Source organism: Mauremys mutica, chromosome 4 (assembly GCF_020497125.1).
Source record: "Mauremys mutica isolate MM-2020 ecotype Southern chromosome 4, ASM2049712v1, whole genome shotgun sequence".
In the NCBI taxonomy this organism is placed as follows: Eukaryota; Metazoa; Chordata; order Testudines; family Geoemydidae; genus Mauremys; species Mauremys mutica.
The window spans coordinates 66,366,364-66,379,919 of NC_059075.1; the positions used below are offsets into that span (position 1 = coordinate 66,366,364).

The 13,556-nt window shown below is 39.0% G+C and overlaps 1 protein-coding gene across 1 annotated transcript in view; it reads right to left on the reverse strand.

The window, feature by feature from the left end:
- PCNX1 (pecanex 1) overlaps positions 1-13,556 on the reverse strand; it is a 131,283-nt gene that overhangs the window by 48,917 nt on the left and 68,810 nt on the right. Inside the window, exons 10-16 of the mRNA XM_045014974.1 lie at positions 12,111-12,168; positions 9,690-9,907; positions 7,936-8,089; positions 6,223-6,255; positions 5,128-5,299; positions 3,166-3,276; positions 415-506 (exon numbers count right to left, since the gene is read on the reverse strand). Of these exons, the coding sequence (XP_044870909.1) occupies positions 415-506; positions 3,166-3,276; positions 5,128-5,299; positions 6,223-6,255; positions 7,936-8,089; positions 9,690-9,907; positions 12,111-12,168 (838 nt within the window). The remainder of the gene's footprint in view (positions 1-414; positions 507-3,165; positions 3,277-5,127; positions 5,300-6,222; positions 6,256-7,935; positions 8,090-9,689; positions 9,908-12,110; positions 12,169-13,556) is intronic.

Sequence of the window (13,556 nt, forward strand, 5' to 3'; positions counted from 1 at the left end):
CTGCCTCTCAACCCCTCTCCCATAAACAGATATTCACCACTTTGGCAGAGCAAACTATACCCTGGTTTCTTTGCATCATCGGGAGTGAGTTTTTAAATTCAACCTTTTGGATGAATTAAGAAAAACACCAATGCATGAAGACAGTGCAATTAGTTGATCAGCTGTTATGTGCCCCACACAAGAATCAGTGCAGAAAATAAATTGAAGGGAGATGGGGAGAGCTTCACTGAACACAAGTGCGTATTAGATTGTTACATGATCTTATGAAATTAAACATTGGCAAAGTAAGTGTAAAACCTTACCAAATCAGAATGGTAACACTTTACACTCACTTTTCACAAACGTAAATAAGTAGACAAAAGTGAAAGGCAGAATCCTAAATATTTATTTATATACTATCAATGTTCTGCTCACCTTCAGGGCGCCATAACACAATCCATACAATAATGCTACTGCCACAATACTACAGATAAAACTGTAAAGGGCTGCAAGCAGGCTTGTAGTGGCTGGAAGTAAAAGGGGGGCAAAAAAAAGGATCAGCTGCACAAACGTGAAGACATAAGCCTTTTTAAAGTTGATTGAACAAAAAACTACAAAAATTGCAACACTTCGTTGCTTCAATACCTGCTCAGATGTTAGAAAAATGCTACCAATTACTACTTCACAAATACAGTCTCTCTCCCACCCACAAGTTATTTTTTTAACTGAGCATGATTTACATGTTTTCTTTACCATTTATTCAACAGCACTGCCTTGGGAATAGTCAACTATTGCTGCAGCAAACGCAGTAGCTGAAAGCTAACACTATGTTGGACCTATGTGATTAATCTTCTTAATTCTCAGCAACAGACCAGGGAATATTTTCTCTCTTATAAAAAAATAATATAAATTTAGAAGCTGGAGGCAATTTGACACTTGATACTATTATGGAAGGTTAAATTCGGAGCCCTGCATAGTTGATAGTACTACTAATTTATATAATCTGTTCTCATTTTGGTTTTTGTTGATGAATATTTCTTGCCACAAAAATGTTTTTGAAACACATCACTGAAAAAGTTAAGGTGGGCACCTAGTAATGAACGCATATGTTTTGGGATAAGGAGATTAGGTAACGCAATAGGTGAGCTTGGTAATGAAGTGATGAGTGAGATATTTTCAAATCCTAGTGAAAGTGCAAGTCAACATGGCATCAGGAGCACTGCATGACTTAAAGTGTCTGCTCAGAAATCTGAGAACACAAGGATGCTGCAGGAAAGGTATTAATTTAAATGTATATCTAATACAGTAACTCCACACTTAAAGTTGTCCCGGTTAACACTGTTTCGTTGTTACATTGCTGATAAATTAGAGAACATGCTCATTCAGGGTACGTCTTCACTACCCGCCGGATCGGCGGGTAGCAATCGATTTCTCGGAGTTCGATATATCGTGTCTCATCTACCCCGAACAAGCTCCCGTCGACTCCGGAACTCCACCGGAGCGAGTGGCGGTAGCGGAGTCGACAGGGGAGCCACGGACGTCGATCCCGCGCTGTGAGGACAGGTAAGTAATTCGAGCTAAGGTACTTCGACTTCAGCTAGGCTATTCACGTAGCTGAAGTTGCGTACCTTAGATCGACCCCCCCCCAGTGTAGACCAGGCCTTAGGGGTGTTAATGTCAGGGTGTCCCCCTCCGCCCTGCTCCTACCCCCCCGCTTATCCCATCTCCATAGAGCAGGGGGGACACAACAGGGCTCAGGATGGAGGGAGCTTGCTGATCTACTTAAAAAGGCAATGTACTTAGAATGGCAATGTGCATATCCCCCCCGCCCCTAGAGTGTGTGTGTGTGTGTGTCTGCCATGCTGTCTCCCTGCCCTCCATTTGTGCTGCCTTGTAGAGTGTGAGGCTACATTAACAACAATGTGTTAACCCTTGAGGGCTCAGCCAAGTGCTAGTTCATCATTTAGCAGCAAGGCATTCCCTGGGAAATAGCCCACCCTCTGACTTCCACCTGAACCAAGCTTCACAATCATCATTGCTGTGTACGGTATTAAATTGTTTAAAACGTGTGAGTGTGAGAGAGAAAATAGTCATTTGTCTGGTGAAAAAAATTTCCCTGGAACCTAACCTCCCCTATTTACATTAATTCTTATGGGAAAATTGGATTTTCTTAACATCGTTTCACTTAAAGTTGCATTTTTCAAGAACATAACTATAACGTTAAGTGAGGAGTTACTGTATTTAAACTGTGCCCATGAACCCTCACAATACAGGTACACTGAAGATGTTTACATCCTCACCACAACTAAAATTAGTCAAAAAAATGTATTGGGCACAGGGCTGCTCTTTTGCATCCCCTGGCCCTGAGGAGCGTACGGTATGCCTAATTTACCTGAGATGAAAAGAAAGTAACTCTTAGCAGTGATCAACAGTAACATCGCAAGCTAATTAAGTAGCTATGTTGATGGATTTAAAACCATGTTTGCCCCTGATCAGATGTGGATAAGAGTAGGGAAACTTTAGGATGGATAAGTGAGGGAGAAGCAGTAAGCAATCTTTAAGTAATGTAGAGGACAACAAGGAGATGGGAATAAGGAGTTCTCAATACAGGTACACTTTCACCTGCCTTGAAGTGGGAACTGCAAGCACTCTGATAAATGGGTTATAAAGATGTCACAGTTCTACATATCTTAGGCATTCATGATCTGCTTTTTATCATCATATCTAGATACCAAATACAACAATTGAAGAAATATTCTTCTGTGAATGGACCATTTTTCTGCCCCCCACCCAAGCACAAGTCTCTTACTGGATGTACATTTGGTAGGTTTTTAAAGAGAAGTGAACAGTTTTCCTTTCCTGCCCTAGAATTGAATTTTCTACCAGTACGTTATTTTGCAACTTTTTAAAACAGTAAGCTCTGACAGATGTCTCTTACTGTAAAAGCATAAGTATTTTACTTATACTTACACTGTGAAAGGAATTGCTCTTTGTTACAGAACTGTGCTACATGAATGAGTATGGGTTCTTTTCACTGACTTCAGTAGGTTCTGTATTTTGAGCCCAGACCTAGAAATCATGTTACTAAATAGACGTTTAAATTATATTATTAATTTGATTTGGAAAATGGTAGCAGTTGCCTGATCTAATACTTCCCTCTATCTTTGACATAAAAGCTGCACTCACCGTTGCCACCAAAGACATGAATATCCAGCTGTTCACAGAGGTACATCACAAATGTATTCACCTGAGGCAGTAGACCAATGAAGAATACTATAGGGAAACACAGCGTAAATACTACGGAAAAGAAAGGTAAAAAAAGTGAGTATGGAAAATCTGATATACTGCAATACTCCTCATAGTTTCTTTAAGCTCTGTGATATAGTCAAACAAGATACAATCCAACATTGCTATGGCTATACTATACGGACTTTCTAACAGTTTCCAATTATATCAGACTTCACTTTAACTTCCACCTCCAACTTAGATTAGTCACGACATTCCAACATTCAGAGGGATAAGTACATCTTCGCTGACTCCCAATTTAATCACCAGTGAAATCTGAGAGAGCCAGTCTAACGTGACTGGACTTTTGTATCACAAGCTTTACATTTTCACATAGTAAAGACCATGGAAGAGGGTCTTCAGGTATAAGGTCCTGTAAATTTTTCACTCACTAGAATGAAGGCTCTCATGCCTCTCATCAGATCAGAACTCCAGGGAGGAAATTCTGGCCCCATTTAACTCAGCAGGGCCAAAACTTCACCCTGGCTTTTATTGTGCCACCACAGGTTTGTTGAACAGTCAGAAGAACCTCACTGCAACTGATAAATAAGTTTACAAATTGAAGAAGAGAAGATGTTTGTTTCTTTAATTCTAGTTTCCCTCCATCCCTGCCTCCTCCCTCCCCACCCAAGGCAACCATTCAATTGGACATTACACATTGGTTATATATGCTTTTCCACCACAACAGCGACATCTTAAGCTCCTTCTCTCCCATCTTAGTTCAGACTACCTGTATTGAACTGTTGTAGCACTGTTCTCTGACAGACACTTGGAGTGGATTTAGACTATGAACCAGGTCCACAAGTCCCACTTGGTGGCCAAATGATAACAGATGTCCTAGTTGAGCTCTCATTAGTGTGATGCCAGCACGTCAATGAAACCAACCAACTCTGAGGTTTGTCTTACCCTGCGTCTGTGTTCTCTGGCAGACAAGTCTTACTTCTCCAGGCATGAACGAATTCTGGCGGTCTTGGGGTTCAGATCTGTGCTCTTTGCTTCTCCTTAGCAGTTTAAGTTTGCCACCAATGTACAGTTCTTTGTGAAATGCAAAACAGTTTGTGAAACAGTGCCCTCAGTGTTGTTATTAGCTGCTTTGAAGGCACTTTCTCTATCTGAAATAAATTAGTGTTAATTGTTCAGAAAGAAGAGAAGAATTTAGGGGCAATGAACTGTTCACTGGGTTTTATGAGCACAATTATCAATACAAGTACAAATTGCATGGGTTGAGACAAGCCTACCTGAGCAGAATATTGGAAGGAAAGGATTAAGAAGTGGATTTTTAGACAGTACAGAGAGAGTTAAAGTACATTGAAAGCTATCTCAAAGATGGACAGAGCCTGGAGAAGATACCATTGCCAATCATGCTTGACCAATACTGTCTCATTGTTTACTTGTACTCCCCAGTCTGTCTGTAGTGATCTGCTGCTTCTTCTCTTATAGAGTGTAAGCTCCTTCGGGTAGGGACCATATTTTGTTCCACATTTGCATAGTGCCTAGCAAAATGGGGTCCTGGTATATGACTAGGACTCCTTCACCCTACAGTAATACAAATACAAATAATAAACACACCACCACCAACACTGATACACTTATTTTAAATTCCTAGCGGTTTGAGAGAGGAAAATTTTCACACTCCAAAGCTCTGTTATGGACACCAGAAAGCCTAAAGCTGCTCTCTCAAATGAAAGGAGAGTGAACTGGGGTGAGAATGTAGTGCTGCAACAGTCTGACACAGAGATCTGGACCTGAGATTTATTTAATAAAAGCCTAAAATGCCTCCATTGTGGTGGAATAGCCAACTCTAACCCATGGTTAATATAATATCCCGGTTATTGGATGCTCATGTACAAGAAAGTAACTCACCTATAACTAAGTCCCTGGCAGACAGCAGCAGCAACGGGTTGGTGAAGACCACTCCATACAACCTGAACCTTGTTGTAGATGTATTTCTGCTGCCATAATCCAACAACCATATAAGACCGCAACACAAACAGAAATAAACAGGCCTACTATAGGCTATGATACGATTATGACCCTGAAAATGATAGAAGATTTGTTTCATTACTGGACAGAAATGTGCTCTTCACATTTATAATGATAAATTCACATAACCACAAATTTTAATTTTTGTCCATCCTTTTCTCCAAAAGTCCTCTCCCGTAGTTTGTCAACATCTCTTAAAGAATATTTTATGACAGTACATCGAGGAGTTTTTATAATCTGTTTTATATTGCTGTAAAGACAGGGACACTTATGGCTCCAATGTTCAATGCCTTTCTAGACGAACAGATTTACCTTTATTCTCCATCAGGTTTTTAAACAACGTTCCTTACAGAGATATTAAAACAGACTATGCGCCAAGTGTTCTTGTAAATAAAACTGAAAAATGTGTTTGTTTTTATTAGATGTATACCTCAAACTAAGAAACATTTTGTATTTATTGGTCAGATTTTGCTACTGCTAAAAAGCTAGACTGTTAGATATATAATAAAAAATACAGTAACCACCACCTACAATACTGTACATAGCTTCCTTAAGAGGCCTGATATAGTTTCTCACCTCTGGCTTAGGTCACAAGTAAAATAAACTTCTGTCAGACCGATCTAATACATGCTTAATAAAATTTTCTGCTCTCAGTCTTCAACAGTAACAATCTGAACTCTTTCCATTTTCAAAAGTGCTTTATAACTAGTCCTCATAATACACCTGAGAGTTAAATAGTCACAATTTTAGAGATTGAAAAACTACAACAAAGAGGTTGTGACTTGCCCAACCTACAGAAAGCCATAATTGGAATTAAATACTCAAATTTCCCAATTCTGTCCAATAATAGAAGTCTCTCATCCCAAAGATGGCACTTCTCCCCAGATGCTAAGGACTCAGGCAAAGAGAATTAACCCTCAATGGTGGAAGTGCTGGACCCACTAGGGTACTGAAATGGCATACGCAGTGACTTACATGTCGAGGGGAAGAAGAATCTGGTTGAACACTCTGAAAGTAAAATGGAAAGAGAGGAACATTATTTTGGGGGCTGCTATCTTTAGAGCATTATTCCAGTTGGTAACCCTGATTCACGGTAAGATTCCAGGATTATTATATAGATAAGATTCCACGAGTGTCAGTCCATCTGTGTATCACTGTGAAACCTAGAATGTCTGTTGAACCAGAATAAAGCAATGGAAAAAGCTTCAAGCATGCTTGAGAGCTCTTTTGGTTCAGAATATTACCAGTTGCAATCATACTGGGTTTCACAGTCTGTTACTATCCAGTTTTTAAGTTCTTGGCCATTTTGACTTTATGAGTAACATCTGAGAGACGGTAAGGCACATGTCTATGCCATGCCAAGAGTCCTCGACCACTGTCATAGAGGAAACTCAACCAACCGTCACCCTGATTCTACAGCGAATCTGCATGCAACAATTTCATTGGTTGTATGAGGGAGACTACACAGATGGTGGGTTACTTGGCCCAGGTGCGACATCTGAGACACAGCATGGGGCTTTCAGCCACTAGAAATCTGTAACCTTTGTAAATATTTACTAGATACCTTGTGAAATTTAAAACGCCTGATGGGGACCTGACAGAACTTCCAACACTAACTAATCTGATACTGAGAAACTTTTTACTTTGGAAATTAAACTTTGACAAGCTTCTTCTCTGCACACACTTTCACTGAGGACTAGCGGGCAAAAACAGTTAACTTCTTACAGCAAGCAGTTTTTGAATCATGAGTAGACAGTTAAATAGAGACTGGGACGCTGGAAAATCAATTTTTACAAGTCTCATAACACAACACAGAATATCTTTAAGTTTTATAGAAGAAATTCTCATGCTAGAGGAGATCCAAATTACTTCTGACCCATTCTTCTTTTCTCAAACTCCCTTTGCTTCTTGGAATGTAAGCAATCTTTTAACCTAACTCTATTTTGGAATGACCTTCTTGGCAATTTGACATCTGGTGAAATGCTATGATATAGAGTAGAAAAAGGAATATCTATGTGTATTTTTGGAGTGAAATCCTCATTTATTTAAATAATGAATTACAATAAAAGTGTCCTTCAATGTTCTGACCTTCCTTGCCAATCTTTTAAAAATACACTGACAGACTCTTCAGATCAAATCAACAAATAAAACAACTGACATCTCCACATAATCCCCACACCACCAATACCCAACTCTACAAAAACTCATATCTCCAACAGGCCAGGGAGAAAGGATGGGCCTTTGCCATGTCTCTGAATGGCTAACACACTCAGGCCATACCAGACCAGAAGGAAGCGAGTTCCCAAGGTCCAGGGCCCTAACAGAACACATTACCAATCACTCCCTTTTGTTATACCAATGGGGTTTCAATTCAATTGTTTCCCCGACCACACTTGTAGTGGTATGTCATGGGCAGAGAGGTTTAGATTTTTATTGTTCCTGTTTAACAAATATACCCAAGACTACTCCAGTGAAATGACCTTGTGTGGCCTTATTCTAAACTTTAGCAGAAGCCAAAATTTTTGTTTTACAAACTTCTATACAGCTCTCTTTCCAAAGTTCTTGGTAGCCTAAGCACTCAGCCTTCCCAGACACCTTTGAATAAGAAAGTTTGTCACACAAGTCCTCAACAGTTTATTTCTATTGTTCAAAATTGTAATTAAAAATTAAGATAAAAAACTAAGGTACCTTGAGCAGTGAGTACTGACAACTGGCTATTACCAGGCAAAACTGGAAGACCCAGATATCCTTGAAAAAGCCCTCTATAAGGAGTACAGAACCCAGGAAAGCAACTAAAACAGCTAGGATGACAGCTAACACATTTTCAAGGATCTCACGATTCCTGTAGGGGGGGAAAAAAAGTAATATAAAAAAGCAGGATAGGTTTAGAAGAGATTGGCAGAGAACAGCTAGCACAGAAGCCTAGCAAATAAGCTATGCTGCTGGTAGAAAAATGGGCCTGAACTCTTGCATAGTACATATTAGCAAACAGTAATACATATCTGTTAGCAAAGCTTAGGCAGAAGCTACCGTGAGTTCAGTGATTGAGATAAATGGGAATGGGGGTGGCAGTGGGGGGAGGGTGGGGTGACAATTGCCATCCCAACAGCCTTTTGATATACACATGGTGCCTTCTGAAGCTATTTACAGTTGACAAAAGGTGGTGTACAACACAAATTTTCATAAGGGGCTGGAGGGAGTGCCAGGTCTCACCCAGCAGCAGCAGCTCCTGTCCCACATGACTGGACACTTTGCTTTGCCAAGTACACCATGTTGCAATGCCACTCGCTCACATTTGGCCCAGCTAAACCTAAATGGCACTCCGACCCCATGTACCAGGTTGCAACGCTCAGGATGGAGAATGAGGCCCAGCCCTCTGGCCCAGGGCCGCCACTGCTGGGTAAGTGCAGGGCTGGCTTGCTCTCCAGCCCACCACTAAATGACCCATTGCCCCCTCCCTTCCATTCGCCATCCACTGCATGAGTTCAATGAAGGTTGAAGACACTCAGCATCTTGAAAAATTGGGCCTTTAAGAAGCAGCTTTGATGACCTCAGAAAGTAGTTAAATGCTCAGCTAGATGAAGAATGGTGGCCTGTAACATGGGCCTGTCTCAGAGTTCCGTAAAGGGTGCTCAGGAGCCCATCATCACATTAGGGAAGGCAAGAAAAAAAATACTTTAGCCATCTTATTTGTATGCAACACGGTTATTTATTTAACAGGACTGTGTAGTGCAAGAGTTGAAATTACTCTCACTCAGTGGCACTAAGCCACTCAATTCAGACTAAGCAAACTACAGGGTAATGCTGACTAATAGAAATAATAGGTGTTTACATAGTTATTATTGCACAGACAATCACACTGAGGAAAATTTAAAATTACTGTTTGAACTTCAATACACTGAACATGTCCAAAAGGGATTCATGCTCACTTTATTTCAACAGGTGACACCAAGTAACATGATTTAGCTATTTCTGCCTATAAGATGACACTCTGGGATTGCTGTCACCTCTTGAATCATATTTGCATTATTTCAGTTTGTAACCATCATTTGGAGTGGTTTTGAAGCTAATGTTATCTTGTACCAAGCCAATTATCTGGTTTTACAGCCAAGTGTGCAAGAGCAATCCTTCTCATTCTGTTTCTAAACAGTTCCTAGAGAAGTCACTATCTGGTTTCCATATAAGGTATCTTATATTTGAATCAATAATTTGGAATTTTCCATGTTAATACTAATGGGGGTGGGATGAAAAAATAGAAATTAGCTTTCACAATATTAGTACAATTACATTTTGCTCGGTTTCTTTTTTCAGTGTTCAATAAATTTATATGGCTTGCCAAGGATACATCCATTTGTACTATATGGTATATTATTCACAATTTAGTTACAAATCTTAATCTTTGCTCCTTTGAGCTGCAATCTGGTAGTACATGAGGATCTCACCTATCAAACAAAGCCAAGAGAGTTAGCCTATCAAAATTAATGCCAATCCACAGCTTGGGTAGGATCCAAAAGCGATAGTATTGTTTAACTTTCTGGGCTGCTTCCTCTTGTGATTGCATACGGTCCTGAAGGTCAGGGCTTAGGTCAATGTCTTGGTGCTCCAGCAGATCTGTATCTATAGTTAACAGCCTGTTCAACCTGATCTGAGGAAGAGAAAGCTAAAAGAAAATAAGTATTAAGAGTACAAGTTATAATTACACTTTCTACTAACTACATCTTTGAAGATTAAGTAGTTTTGGTTTTGAAATACTATTTGCTAGTTACCACTTATTTTCTCTGCCTGTCAACAGACATGTGAGTGGCACGAGTAGAGGTGCATGCAAAGATAATTTGGCATTCTTACTTTTGCAGCATGCAAGTGTCTGTTAAACTATTTATTTTATTTATGGTGGAAACTCCAAATCTGAAGAGAGGTGAACTAATGAGGCAAGCAAAAGTAATACTTGCCACAGATAGAGACTAATTCTGATTTTAGATAAGTGGCTATACATTGACATCTCATGTAGTCAGCTATGCTGCATGCAAACTCATGCTCAACTTGGTTGTTGATTTTGTGAGGCAAAGCAATATACTCATGTTTCAATTATCAGACTTATGCCTAGAGTATTTAATATACACTTAAGTTTTAAACAACAGGGTTTGCTCTCACTAGCAAAGCATTATTCATGATTGGCTATGCTTTCCTATCTCTTCCTTCCCCTGCCATTTAATGTCAGAGTTCTTCCCTGAAATCTCAGTAACACCACAGAACACACAAAACTACTGATACCTCAAGATACACGTGATACAGTGAGAAGCAATGTTACAAAAGTATGTAGTACAAACACTACTGCCTAACCAAGTGTGTAAATACTGTGAAAAGGCCAAGTTACATTTTAAAGAGGTCCCATTTATTCTTTACGTATAATTCTGTAGCGATTGTAAAAAATATTTTAATATGGAGTTATAGCTGGCATTTAATTTAAGCTCTTTTTTAAAATTAGAAAGCGACATTGTTCAATTTGAACAAAAAAAACAAAAACAAAAAACACCTGCCTAAAAATTGTGTACCTATGTAGTTACATCTAAGATTATTGTAAACAAAATAAAATAATCTATTTTTCAGTTTGGTTACTTTGTACATTCAACAGCTATGTGTGTATAGTCAGTTTCAGAGTTCTCCTATATTATCTTATCACTTTTTTTAAGAGGAATTTTCAAAATTCAGAATATACAATTTAAAATGGAGTCCTAGCAGAAACTTGATTTTTTTTTCACATTAGTTTTTTAAAAGTTGACAGAATCCTTTTAAAGCAATGTCACTACAAAAGATTTGTCGCATCATAATGATCCATGCAGCTAAGTAGAGGCTTAAAGTGTCAATTTGTATTCATAAGGTTTGAGTTTCTCTGAATTTTCTGAATTTGCAGTTACAAGAAAGGGGAACAGAGAATGGGGCTGCATACACAGGTAGTACTCATCAACGAGTGGGCGCTCTCCCTTGAAAGGATGCTCCCACGGAAAGTCACAGTGTTTCCAACGGACATCAGGATTGAGCTGCGGAGATCACATAACCCTGTGCAGGGCCAGGAAGAAACAAGCTTCTTTCTGCTCTGCACCAAAATTCCAACCTCTGTTTTTGGTTAAGTGATTTAACAAGTTTCATCATTCAACCATAAGTTGTGTGGATCATCAGAATGCTGATTATTTGCGCATTGAATGGTATGGGAATGGTAGAACGCTGAAGGAAGTACACAGGTATGTTTGGCATTGACAGTAATATGAGATCTGTGTGTCACAGGAACACTGGGAACTGCAGAATTTTTTGCACAGGTACTGTATGTTCAGTGATTTGGTGTGGGCCTTTGGCTTTACTTAAGTGACTCACTTCACACGTTCTAACCTTTGCGCATTAGATCCTGGTGGCAGGGTGTATACCTTGATAGGAGAGTCATGATTGGTTCTGAGGACTGCAGGATAGAAATTCACACCTCCTACAGATCTTAGAGGTGCATAGGAATAGGGCTCTACCTGAGTACATGCATCAATCTTTTGGTCAGCTTTATGACGACATTTGTTAGAAGAACCCCTAATTCCAACATGTTTTATGACCAAATTATACAAAATTGAAGATCATGTACTTTTTGTTCAATTTTAAAAGGTGTAGACTACTCATATAGTTATGCTTGTAGATGAATTTAGCTTTAAAATGTGCATGTATATATGTCTGAAGGCACTGCAATATTGAGTATGAGCTTCTTTCCAAGTCAAAAAAGTTGTTTTTTTAAAACTGGTACAAGGTATGGTGGATCAGTGCTCTAAAAATGTGCATGCAAATAGGCAAAAGGTTGCTTTATCACAAGCAATTAAAAAAAAACTTACTAGATCATGTGGATAAAAGCGAACTGAGGTAGAGCTTGATACGTGAGAGTCCGTGTCACTATAGGAACAGAAAAATACTTTAAATTAACGTTACATTTGACTTCAACAAGCCACTCCAGTGTATTAAAATGCCTGAAGTTTTATCCCAAAGCAAGACCAAACTTTTAGCGCAAGTACCTTCATTCATTTTTGTAATTTCTTAGACTTCACACTAACGTATTTCAAACAAATAAGTAGTTGCATTTTAAGATGCTTCTTACATGTAAACCAAGAAGAGTGACAACAAATCTTACCCATATACTGAATGGCAAAGAGATCATATGTGACAGTATCTGCTACAACCACAATAATAAAGATGCTCTCTTCTTCCTCAACTCTACCATATAAACTATACTTTGTCACAGATCCCTGGATTGGCTACCAGTTGTTGTCACAGAAGGAATCATCTCATTTCCTGTTGCCTGAGTGAACCCTTTTTTAAACTTGTTAGCCCTCAGAAGATGAGCACTAGTCATCCCTTAATGAAAATCTGAGTATTTCTCCTTTGGGCTCACAAGGAGAGAGAATCTGGTGGACTTCTGCTCCTACCTCCATCTCTCTCTCCCATTTCTACTGCACCGCAACATTGTTGCTGATTGTTATATAGTTAGGGTAAAACTAAGCAATGTAGGAGTCTAACCTTCATTGAAAGTCACTTCTATAAAAACTAAAACACATTTGAAAATGTAACATAGGCATTTTTAAAAAATATTACCCTCAATCTCTAGTCAGAAATTCAAACAAAGTTATCCCGCCATTTTCACTCATTTTAGGCCAGATTGCTTTTAATGGATTCCAATAACAAACCCTTGCTTCTCACAGCAACGTTAAATTTATAGCAAGAACTTGGACAATTAATTTCATGTAAATGTAGTATGCAATGATATGTCAGAATTACACCAAGTTTAAACACATTTCCTTTATTCCCTCGCCCTCAGATACAAGGCATCTTAAATTTGCATTTTATCAAAATTCAGAGGGTGTTTTAACAGAGTAAGCTGAAGCGTAGCTACCCAGATTTTTTTCTAGTTTGTGCCGGCCCCTATCATATGCTATTTCTGAACATCAGACCATGCTCCTCATTGTAAGAGTAAGCGATGTGAAATAAAATTGTAGTCTTTAGTCTAAAATGAAGACTGTCATTCTGCAGGACTTTTTCAGTTAATTTTAAAGCCCACACCCAAAAGCCGTAGACAAGTTATACTTTAGATCAGAAAACATGGCAAAACACTCATGCAAAAAAGCCTGCTGAAAAAGTTGTACTGGCAGTTAGAAGAATTTATCAAAGTCCAATTTAGTTAAGGCACTCTGAATGTGGATTTTTGGGTTTGCAGTTGACTGCAAGTTCAGGCCAATGAGATTCTACTGCTCTGGCAAGCGATGGCCAATATAGCTAGTTGAGTATTC